This window comes from Neolamprologus brichardi, chromosome 1, assembly GCF_056152115.1.
Source record: "Neolamprologus brichardi isolate AB-2024 chromosome 1, ASM5615211v1, whole genome shotgun sequence".
Taxonomy (NCBI): Eukaryota; Metazoa; Chordata; class Actinopteri; order Cichliformes; family Cichlidae; genus Neolamprologus; species Neolamprologus brichardi.
In genome coordinates this window covers 4984974-4997193 of record NC_142104.1, presented here as the reverse complement: position 1 = coordinate 4997193, position 12220 = coordinate 4984974, and the positions used below count along the sequence as shown (strand labels likewise).

Below are 12220 nucleotides of genomic sequence, written 5' to 3'. Positions count from 1 at the left end.
TACCTCTACATTTATTTTTTAAAATATATAATTAGCACAGCGTGGCCATGCAGTGTTTTATATGTTTTTTTTGTTGTTGTTTTTATTCCTATTAATTATATTTTCAACCCTGCCAGGGTTGATCAGGTCCTGGAGTGTGTCACTGGTTTATGTTAAATTGTTATTTCTCTTCTTATTTCTTCTGTTTAGTTTTCTACAGAAAACTGAGAAATAATAGAGAAATGGATATGACACTTTGATATAATGTAAGTAGTCCATGTACAGCTTGTATTACATGTATACCCTTTAATCTAGAGAGTCTAGAAGCTAGCTTTTGTATTTGTCACTGAGTGGTAAAATTACTTTAGATTTTAGGAAAACAATTAATCTTAATTATTGTCATTCTCATTTAATATTTCTGACGAGAAGCTTGTTTTCATCCATTTATGACAGTCTGTATAGTCAGTACCCCTCAAAAATCGATTGGACTGCATTTAGTATTTTTAGTAGAATTGCTCATTGTGAAACACGATTTAAAGCAATACCTCACAATATAATGAAATCTCACCTCACCATCACAGTGTTACAAAACCATCTTAATTACTGCAGTGGAAAATATTTGCACTGCATTAATTTGGAAATATATTGGAGATAATACTTTAAAGATATGGCCACAATATTTTATCACTGCTGGTGAGAAGTAAGACTTGCCTCTAGAAGGATTTGAGTAAAACCTGAGAAAAAATAATCAAAGAGGTAAATAATTTGATTTAATCATTGGAATTACACATTAACAACACACAATATTATTTTATCAAACTGGCTTGTGACAGTGGCAACAGAAAGTCAATCAATGCATATATACACATATATGTCTCCATGAGCACGGCTTTGAAGTTGTACATAAAGAACTGAATAGTCTATTCAGATAATACATACTGGCTACAAGAAACCTGAGCAAAATCCTAAATGAGGCTGTTTGATACTTCAGAGTTAACGTGGTAAAAACAAACATGGAATATTGTTCATGTAGCTTATAGGGTAGTGGTGGTTTATGCACTCCAATAGACATATTATTAATGTACTACTCACATTAATCCAAACGTGCTTTCAAAAATCAAACAGACCTGATCTGTAAAACACAGCTGACAATACTGGAGAACACAAAGATTCAGAACTATAGAGCAGCACAGCTCTATTAAATGCGAAATAACATTAAACAAGTACAATCATTTAGGACCAGTTATAATAATGAGTCCATCTGCATTTTCTAACACCCCAAACAAAGAATTGCAACTGTAGAAAAACTGCTGGAACGTATTCAATCTTTCTTAACCAGATATCAGCTGAGGTAAGTTCATGTAAAAATGTTACATTCAAAATGTTGACAAAAGCACCTTATTTAAAGTATGTATTAGTTACATTGTAATGCGCCTTTTACAGACGTATTTTTAGTCAGTTTACACTAAGATAGACAACTTCATGCCATTTGGCAGTTTCAAGTTCCTGGTATGGTGCATGCTGTAACACTGTCTGGAACATTTAAATATAACACATCATAATGCCATCAGTAACATCAGTGCTTTTCTTTTCAGAAATCAAAATGTCTTACACAGAATATAGCGGGGAAGAACTGGTATAGTGTTTTCCTCAGATTCATAAAGAAAAATTACTCAAGTTAGTAGGAGTGCTTTAGAAGCTTTGAGTCATAATGTGAAGACAACTAACATTTGTAAACTATAAAGCAAATTTAATTAAATGCAATATCCAGAACCCATTGTTTGTTCATTGGTTTGGAAATATTAACATATATCCAGTCAGCCAGTTTCCCAAACACAGACCGAGTCTGGTGCTCACAAAATGAATAAAATTTTAAAAAGAAAGAAAAGAAAATCAGTGAAGGTCTTCACTGAGTAAAGAGTTTAATCACCAGGCTTAATCCAAGGTTGGGAAATTGAGCTAGTGTGTGTTGAGACCCACAAAACAAAGAACGAATTAATTTTTTTTATCTTTTGGCCCATTCTTAGCACGTGTTTATTAGCAGCCTGTCACAAAAACACAACGATGTCCCCACTTCTGTAGTAAAAAACACCAAAGATGACAGTTTGGCAGGCATGAATTTGCATTATAGTACCAGTGAGCTGATTTCCAAAGTGTTTTTAGAAGAAATCCACATCAGTCAGTGTGTAAAACAGGAGGCTCTTTCGTGGTTTGGGGAAAATAAAAAATTAAATAAATTAATAACTTTAAAATTTTGAAAAGTAAAGTTCATATCAAATATTGACTTTTTATGTTTATAACTGTAGAAAAATGCTGTTTTTGTTATATATATACTTAATTTCCATGCATGTTTTCACATGTTTCAATAAACTGCTGTACCAATTTTCTATCTTTCCACCAAAATATAAAGAAATAAGGGTGGCTCAATATTTTTGCACAGTACCGTGGCTAGATATAGTGCAGACTGCATGAAGTACACTGATTTAAGGTTTTCAGTTTAACAAAACGCCTTTAACATGAACCTTTCTAGCACCCTAGTCCAGAAACATTTCAATGGAGACATCTTTTAATTTTTCTTGTAGTCTGAGACTAAAATTAATCCATGTCTCAAATCTGCTCAGAAATTTCCCTGACTTCTACTTTATCAGATCAAGTTAACTTGCGGGTTCATCTCTGCTTCTTGAATCAGCCCCAACAACTGAGATCTTGAATACTATACTAAATATAATCTTAATTGAATTCTTACGTAGTATTTAACATACACTGCACATGTAAAAGCTGCTGTTGTGACACACTGCCTATGTACTGTTAGTGGTTTCAGGCGCCTCTATTTTTGATCACAACGGAAAATTAGAAAAATTGTAAAGATCATAAAGATAAAAGATAAAGGTAAATTTCCCTGCAGACAAATTAACCTTTTTAAAAGACAGGTTTACATGTGCAAATTATGTCGTTTTAAATAAGTTAAAAATTTCATAAAATCTTCTAAAATTTTGAATTATAATATGAAAAAAAAAAGAATACAGGCAGCACAATGCATCCTGCAGTGCAGGCTCAATATTTGTAATATTTCATGTGCCACGGCTACGACTGCATGCTTGCTTTCAGCTCCCGGAGAATGTCAGTGCCACTGCTCCAGGCAATGTTTTTAGCTCTTACAGAAAAGTTGCCCTCCTGACCTTCCAGTTTGGCTAGCAGCTTCTCCAGAGTGTATCCCTTTCTTGGCATCACAACATCACGGCCTCTCAGACAGGAAGTAGGGCAGAGATCATTCCCCCCATCCCCCGCATAAAAGATTTGCTCATACTCCACGCCGGCATCAGATTGCTCAGAAAGGTAAAGCTCCAGGACTTTTTTCTTGCAGAGGTTGACAGGGCATTGATCACAGGCGTGAGAATGATAGCACTGCACCTCAACGTGGCCCAACTCATTGAGCTTAGCTGGGTTGGTAAAAACCTTGTCAACAGCTGCCTGGAGTCCTGCAGCATGGAGAATCCATTCTATAAACAAGGTGTTGGAATCAGAGATGACTATGCAGTCAATGGCACTTTTATTCTCTGCTATAAACGTCAGCAACTCAGTCATTCCGGCTGTGAAGGGGATGGTCTCCATCACACTGCGAACCCTGTCTGGGCTCACCTTCTGCTCCCCTGCGGGCATAGATTAGAAAATGTTGAAGGCAGATTTCAGGAAGTAGTAAAACAAAAACAAACAGCATGACAGACTCACCTATGTAGTTCAGCACCCTGCCCATGTACTCAGTCCAGTAGCCTTTTCTGTACGAATTCTCCACAGAGCCAGGAAGTGTCTTATCAGGAAGGCACCTGACACAAGGAATATATAAATAAGATAACTCAGCTATAGTGTTTCTCTAATGGTGTATTAAGGTCCTAGTATAAAACAGTAATTACAGAGTAGTAGCGGGAGCAGTGCAATAGACATGAGGAACTGATATTATGCTCAAAGAATAGGAAAATCTTTGTCAAGATAATACATACAGATGACAAGAAACCTGGAAAGAGCTGAAGTAAAACTTTCTTGACCTACCTGACCACCCAAGTGTCACTGTTGGCATCGACCACGGTGTGGTCAAAATCAAACACCATCAGAATCTTCATTTGTCACCTTAAAAGCAAAATAGCACACAAAACTAACTTAAAAAAAATTAAGCATGATAATAGTTATTTTTAAGCTCCACCCTTCTATTATTTCGTTTGATAACGGATACTGCTCTCAACCGGTCTATTTACGTCTTATCAGCTCAAAACACAAGTAACTGAGCCCACACTTCCGCTTCTTAAAAATTACCCTTCCCATTAAAGCCGATCCTTACTTGACATGTCAAATAACATTTATTTAACAATATTTATTATTCTTTTCTCCATCAAAACTACGTTAAAACTAACGAACTTTTAAATGCCTTATTTTTTAAAGGAAGTATGGTGTAAACTCGTCCCCTTACAAGTAAACAGCCCACGGGTAGAGCTAGTCAGTCAGTCACAACGGTCCCTAACGTGCTGAAGACACGTGACTGGGATTACATAGCTTTCTGTAATAAACTGTAGTAAACTATACCCAAGATAAATACACATAAAACACATAATAACAATGTAAATTTTTGAGCAACTGCAAAATTACCGGTACGAGTCCTCCGTCAGGAATTCACCGATCTTCCTTATCTTCCTTCTCCTTATCTTGCTTTGCCGCAAAAAGTGGAACAAATCTCAGCTCATTACCGCCACCTGCAGCTTCTTTTGGATGTTGCGTTATAACGTAGTAGTTCCTCTACTGCCAACAATGAGCACGTACTTTATAAGTACCATCTTTCTACTTTAGGAAAGGTATAGATCTTTCAACATGCAACACTTTCGTGATAGTTTTTACTGATAAATGCTCTTTTTTTATTCATATATTCCACCATAGCACTAACAACAACCCATCAAACCAGACTTCCCATATTTGGCCTCCGGGTGGCGGTATCGCACGAGTGCACACACGAGAACGCAGAAGAAGAAAACGTCAGTTTATTTCCTGGTTGTATAGTCAGGAGAGTCCGTGCAGATTGTTTTTCCGTATCTTTAATCTAAGCGATCGGTGTTTTTCCACCAGCATGTTAAAAGGTTTAGGGACGTGGTTGGGTCTGGAGGGCCCGACCGTTACGGAGACGTCGGTTGACAAGGAAAAGCTGAACGTGGAGCAGGAAGAGAAGGTGGTAGAAGCACAAACCGAGGTAAACAAACAGCAGCCAGCTGACCAGGATGGAACACCAGAGGCGGAGCAGGAAAACTCGGACCAGTCCACGGGACTCGGCGGTGAGGAACAGCTCATATCTGGATGACTAACTCTTAATTAACTCTAAGCTACGTGCTCAAAGTTACTCAGCGTGACGTTAGTCTTTCTGTCTGTGTTGAACCCTGAAGGCTTTCCTGTTCATCTTTTTTGTTTGTTCTTCACTTAAAGCAAGAGCAAATATGACTGCAGGAGAATCTGTTCTGTCATATATGTATCTTTTATTGCAGTGGCAATGGTTTTATTAACAGACTCTTTGTCCATTTGAAGGTTACATCTTCAGTTTTGCTTCCAGTGCCACCAAGAAAATCTCTGATTCAATGGTGGAGACTGCCCAGACCATCAAGAAGACAGTGGAAGAAGGAAAAATTGATGGCATCATAGACAAGGCACGTTGCTCTCAGATTCTTTTTGACTGGTTTTTCAGATTTTAAAAACGGCGTGGGGTTCATCTGTGCATTTGTGGGTTTGTAGGTCAGTTTTCTGTATTTGCTTTCCCCGAACTGGCACACAAAGCTGGTTATCAGTTCGCTAATTTAACCCAGGGCTTCTCCTAGAACTCTGAAACCTAAGATTACTGTCTGACAGTCTAATAAGAAGATGAGCATAACCTTCTCCCAACAGTTTTATTTTTGATATTCTCAGCTGCAAACTTTAAATGTTTGAGAGTAAAGGTTTTTTTTTTATTATTATTATTCAAATATTGGCTCAGTCTACATAAGTTTCATATGAGTTCAGCAAGTACACTGTCGGTGTCCTATTTTAGAATCAGATTTTAATACTTATAGTTTGTTTATTAAAACCAAAAGAATAAAGTTGTGTCTAGAAATCTATAGTATTTATTACTGATTCTTATTAGGAAAACAAAGACAGTAGACGCTATAGAAGAAAACTTTAGACTCCTTTTTATGCACAGAAGTTTGAGGGATCTTCCAGGAATAGTGATGCTATTTTCTGGAGAATTGATTAATCAGTAGGCAGTGAGTTCATATCTGCTGATCTCTATTCTGGATCTTAACTTGCTCCGGATGGCGATTTACCCCAAGTAAGAAGTGAACCATCTTCAAAGTACAGAAAACCTAGGGGTTAAACCTGAGCTTACCTGGATAAGCAGTATTGTATTATTATTAAGTAGCATTGGCCTCTGGACTTAAAGGTTTGATTATACACACAAGCACACTGTGCTGTATATAGTCTACACACCCTCTTCTTATTTTTGGCAGTTTGATCAATAAAAATATCTGGGGCAAATAAAGCTTCCGTAGATTAAACATAACTTTAAAAAGTTTTCAAAGTATTTTTTAAGTCTAAAAGTGTTAAAGTTTAAAATTTGTATCAAAGTTTCCAGATTTTTTTATATGAAAGTAAAATCCTGGATTTTATCATAACTTTTTCAGGACTTCTTGCTTTGTTAACACTTTCCATTTATGCATCAGCTTTTCCAATCTATTTATTTGTGTGTGTGTGTGTGTGTGTGTGTGTGTGTAGACATTTTTAGGGGACTTCCAAAAAGAGCAAGAGAAATTTGTCCAGGAGAAGAAGGCCAAGAAATCAGGTAAACCAGACTTTAAAGCATGAATGTTATTTACTGATGACTTTAAATGATCCGCACAGTCACCACATAATCTGATTACACACCTTTGGGATTAAGTGACAAATCTGCAGCAGCTGTGTGGTGCTATCATGTCAATATGGATCAAAATGGCTGCGTGATATTTCCAGAATTTTATTGAATCTGAGCAATGAAGAATTAAACTGGTGCTACAAGGTGAATGAAGTGTAGTCATAATGTTTTCCGAAGTCAATTATTGAACCGCTATGAAAATAAATATATCAATCAAAAGTTCAAATATTAATTTCTGAAAGCAAGACTTACACTTTGAAATTGACACACTTCGTTTAAAATTGGAGTCTTGTGAGGCCTGACTGGGATCAACTGTGTAATCTTCATTTTTACATTGCGCCTGTGAGGGGCAGCAGAAATGATGTTATCACGATTTTATCAGCATATGTCACTTACTGGCCAAGCAGCTTCTATTTACAGAGAGCCAGGTGTGTGTATGTGTGCATCTCAGAGATAAGGATTGGAACTGATGACTGAATGTGTGTGCGCACATGCTCTGATGTTTGTGTAGAAGCAGCAGTGCCACCCTGGGTCGGCTACAATGAAGAGGAGACAATCCAGCAACAGATTCTCGCTCTGTCCGCTGTAAGCAAAGGCATCTTGCACAATATATAGTACGAATGTATGAATGGGTAGCTATTTTTGTAGCTACTGTTTTACTTATTTAAATGTATAAATTATGCTTTGAGTAGAAACTGAGCTGTTTGGTTGCTGATTCTAGGACAAGAGGAACTTCCTCCGCGACCCTCCCGCTGGTGTTCAGTTCCACTTTGACATGGAGCAGATGTATCCTTTAGCTGCAGTCATGCTGGAAGAAGATGAGCTCCTCAATCGCATGCGCTTTGACCTGGTTCCTAAACAGTCAGTGCTCTTCAAACATTTGTGTGTGTGTGTGTGTGTGTGTGCATGCAAATGTACCTGTTTTTGCCTCCATTTATAGCAGAGTCAACCTAAAACTGAGATTTAAAAATGGATGGTGACATGTTTGTGTTTGACAGTGTGAAGGAGGAGATGTTTTGGCGGAACTATTTCTACCGGGTGTCTCTGATCAAGCAGTCGGCTCAGCTCACAGCCCTGGCAGCTCAGCAGCAGCGGAATGATAGTGTGGACAAAGGGGCCAGTGTTTCACCTGAAGACATCGTCCTAACAGGTCTGAATTTTTAGCTCTGCTAGAGAGGTAGAGATCGCCAAGCAAACTTTGTGGTATCACAGCTGCAGGAAGGCAGGGCAGATTTACAACCCCAATACCACAGTGGAAAAATTAAATGTTTATTTTATTTATTTATTTGTTTATTTATAAGGAACCCCATTAGCTTCCACAACAGTGGTTGCTAGTCTTCCTGGGGCCCAAACCATCAAATACCACAAAATAAAATGTTACACAATGAGTTGGATGCAAAATGTCCACATAATTTGGCTCTTACATCCACAATAAGGTTTTACAATTCTGAAAATGTAAACATGTAAATATTAAAAATTATTAAAAAAAAATAAAATAACAAAAAAAAAACCACTCAAACAAAATACAAAATACACAATTTCCATTCCAATGTAGCAATTTGAAAATCTCTTTTCAAAATCTTTGGTCATGGCTTTATAAAGGTGGTTTATACAGTCAAAGACCTTCACAGTCCTGCAACTTAGGCTGTGTTATTTTACAGTTTGTAGGTACCTAAACACCATGTAAGAAAGAGAGGGCCACAGCTCTCTTAAAGTTGGAAAGATATCAGTTTAAAATGTAAAAGCAGATACTGTGAAAGGAGCTAAAAGCTATATTTATTTTGCTCTCTAGGAAAAGTTGGCATCCCTCTGCCAGATGGTCTGAGAATTCAAGAGTACTTGTACAATAAAGATTACTCTGTCAGATCTTTTGTGGTCTAGAGCCACAGAGAGCTTTATATCCAAACAGCAGTACTTTAAATTGTTCTCTGACACACTGGAATCGATGGCAGAAATTGCTCCCATGTGTTCTTTTCTTGGGCTTTATTGATACTCTGACAACAGCATTCAGAATGAAAGGAAGGTGCCTATTTGATGTGAAATAATAATGAAGGAAATGGAAAAACCCAATCATCTTAATGCATCGCTGAAATCTCTTTTGCTCCCTTATTTAAATGGACACATACAGTGTTTGTTAAGACTGATGTGGAATTTATTGTCCTTGTCTGTTTGAGTAGCTCATTGGCTACAGAGAGAGAGAAATTGTAATCCAGCAAACACAAAGGCTTTCAGTGGCACTGAGGGCAGTTGTCCAAAAGGCCAAGAACAAGTTACCCAACAGTGATGGTTTATGTAGATAGAATGCTGATTGGTTGATAAGCTAAAGGAACCAGGAAAAGGATGATCACCAGGAAGAGGTATGTTATGTAATGAAGGCTTTCCCTCTAAGCTAAAGGATCAAAACCGGTGGAAACATAAAGAGCAGCCCACATTACCAGTTGTTCCATATATTTTTAACACTACCCCCAAGTCACAGTACTTTGCTACAATGTATAAAATGGAGCTAAGTACTGTTTTTGTCATGAACCGAAGTTCAGTACACAAGCTGGACCCAGAAGCAGAGACAATACGCACAGGAGTACGAAAAATAAATTTTATTTCAACTAAAGGTGCCCCGGAAGGGTTAAAGGAAAACACACGAGAAACTAGAAAAACCAAGGAACCGGGGGATGAGTTACGCAGGAACGCCGTAATCGGGACTGTGGGAAGAGTCAAAGCGGGGCCGTGGGAGCCGGAGGGAGGGGTGAGGGTCCGCGGGGGAGCACCAGGAAAGTAGAGGCGATCCAAACTCCAGACGGGCAGGTGGACAGGCAGGTGGCTCAAAAACACGCCGAGCTGTTACCGCTGTGAGACGACTAACGGACTGGCGTGGAGCAGCTGGCTGGGCTGGATCAAATAGTCCACCTGATAATCGCCTGAGATGGGATGCAGGTGTGGAGTTAACAGCCACACCCCTGGGCGTGGGCATCCCATCAGCTCCTCGGACACCGGGCCGCGGACCATGACAGTTTTAGTACTGTTTGGGAAGCTCTGTGGACTGTTTGGGAAGCTCTGTGGACTGTTTGGGAAGCTCTGTGGACTTCCAACACAATATCTGAATGTCTGATTCAATTAGTTTAATTAGGGAAAGAAATCTGTCTTTTTTAATTATTCAATATAAACATGTAAAACGTCATTTCTTTTTTATTTTCTGCTTGGTTGAACTGGTAAACAAATTAGATATTTTATTTAAGGACTGAAAGGTAAAGAAGTCATATCATATAGTATTATAGAGTTACCTGAATGGATCAGGCAGCATCCATGGTAAAAGCTAATAAGGTTTGTGCTCATATTTTGATAAATGACCTCAGACACCGTCCAAAGGTCAGAGGTTAAAGAGTAAGTCCATTGTAATAACAATGTGTTATGTCTTTGTAGACAATGTCAGACCAAAAACGCCGCCAGTTTCCATCAGTGACATACAGAAGGTAAAAGCACTGCACACGTTGAACTTTTCCAACCACCTTTTGAGAAGTTAAGAAGAAAAAAAACAAGAGTCGCTCTCCTCTTTCTCTGCTGCCTGTTTTCCTCATAGCCAACACATGAAGAAGATGAGGAGATTTCAACAAGTCCCGGAGTGTCCGAGTTTGTTAGTGATGCTTTTGACTCGACGGCCATAAACCAGGAGGACCTAAGGAAAGAGATGGAGCAGCTGGTGCTGGACAAGAAGGACAGTCCTTCTCCTGATGGTTGGCTTTGGAAGAGTTCCTATCCTTTTTTTTTAAGCTTAAAGTATGTCTTGTTCTGTAAGAGAATGGCTTTGCTCATAATATTTCCTCCCTTTTATATCCAGACGAATCAGCAGATTGGGAAAAGGAGCTGCAGCAAGAACTTCAGGAGTATGAGGTGGTGACTGAATCGGGCAACAAAGATGACCAGTGGGATCAAGAGATCGAGAAGATGCTCCAGTCTGATGACAGCTAGTGTGTTTGATGCGTTTATAGTCACTTATCTGGGCTGAAATGAATGACTCGTGACCATTGATGCACGAGGAGAGGAACTTTCCACGACTCTCATTTCTATCTCGTATCTGATGAAGTGTCGTAGATCCAATTATAGCAAGAATGTGTCACCTCTGCTGGAGGCAGCAGTCATTTTCTGGCATATTAGCGAGTTCATTGTTCCCTCCTAAATGAGTTTCCTCTGTTTGGTTCTCCTAATCAGCTGTGTTTTTGATGAGAAATATCACTAGATGATACTCCAGTACAAGTACTATGAATTTTATAATGGAGGAAAATGGTCTTTATTATGTTTTGTTTGTTTGTTTTTTAATCTTAGTTTTTCACTGCTGGTTCCTGGTGGCTTGGACAGTCGTATATACGTCTTGCTATAATCTTAGTACAGAGAAGTCAAATGTAAAGTAACATGTATGTAAATAAAGAAGACTGTAACACTAAACTGCCAGGTGCATTTCTCTCTAATTATATCTGTCTGTGTGTTTCGCTGTTACTGCTGTGTCATTCTGTTTTATATGTCAGCCTTTAATAAAAATGCATCTGTTATGGATAATTATGCCTCATGTTCAAGGTGGACACAAAGTCAAGGAAAACCGATAACCGCAGCTGATAACCTGAAAACCTTCCTTTGGAAACTTTTAAACTACTTTACAAATCTTTTAAATTAGCTCTAACCTACATATAACATTATTCTACCTTAAAATATTTATGTGTAACGACTTGACTATGTTTTTTTTACTTTTATGTTTTGTGACTGTCTGCACAGTGGGAGGTATGTTTGGTGACTTTCAGTGAGGATTTAGTGCCCCCTCACCCAGATCGAACACTGGTGACACTTTTCAGCAGTGTTGGTCAAGTTACTTGAAAAAAGTAATCAGTAACTAATTACTGATTACTTCCCCCAAAAGTAATCCCGTTACTTTACTGATTACTTATTTTCAAAAGTAATTAATTACTTAGTTACTTAGTTACTTTTTAAAAACACGATTTACAACCTGAATAGGTGATAAAGCAATCGATCTTTAAGCCCAATTCTACTTTTTCTGCATAATCTATCATACAAAATGTAATCAAATGGAAAAGTCTCTTTTTAAAACTTGTTTTATTAGTTTTAATCTTTTAACTTTATGCATCAAGCAAAATTTTAATTATATGCAACATTCTCTGACTGGAAGAAATTTGTTTAATATTTAAACCTATTTCCTGCACATTCCAGCACATAAAATATTTTTTTGTGTGTGTGTTAACACTCACTCTTTCAAATAGATGCAAGTAAAACACAGCAGAAAATAAATAAAATCAAAGACTAGCGGTCCTGTTGCTCTATTTTCAC

The 12220-nt window shown here is 37.9% G+C and overlaps 2 protein-coding genes across 2 annotated transcripts; one reads left to right on the top strand and one right to left on the bottom strand.

The window, feature by feature from the left end:
- Positions 1-735: 735 nt before the first annotated feature.
- Positions 736-4680, bottom strand: phospho2 (phosphatase, orphan 2). Its single transcript, XM_006779701.3, has 4 exons — positions 4618-4680; positions 4027-4104; positions 3709-3803; positions 736-3629 (listed from the first exon to the last, which is right to left on the bottom strand). Exons 2-4 carry the CDS (start codon positions 4095-4097, stop codon positions 3064-3066), a joined length of 732 nt encoding a protein of 243 aa, XP_006779764.3. The 5' UTR covers positions 4098-4104; positions 4618-4680; the 3' UTR covers positions 736-3063.
- Positions 4681-4968: 288 nt separating this feature from the next.
- syap1 (synapse associated protein 1) lies at positions 4969-11405 on the top strand. Its single transcript, XM_006779700.3, has 9 exons — positions 4969-5291; positions 5539-5657; positions 6757-6823; positions 7404-7477; positions 7614-7753; positions 7891-8042; positions 10310-10359; positions 10467-10620; positions 10725-11405. The coding sequence occupies exons 1-9, from the start codon at positions 5090-5092 to the stop codon at positions 10853-10855; spliced, it is 1089 nt and encodes a 362-aa protein (XP_006779763.1). The 5' UTR covers positions 4969-5089; the 3' UTR covers positions 10856-11405.
- Positions 11406-12220: the final 815 nt, after the last annotated feature.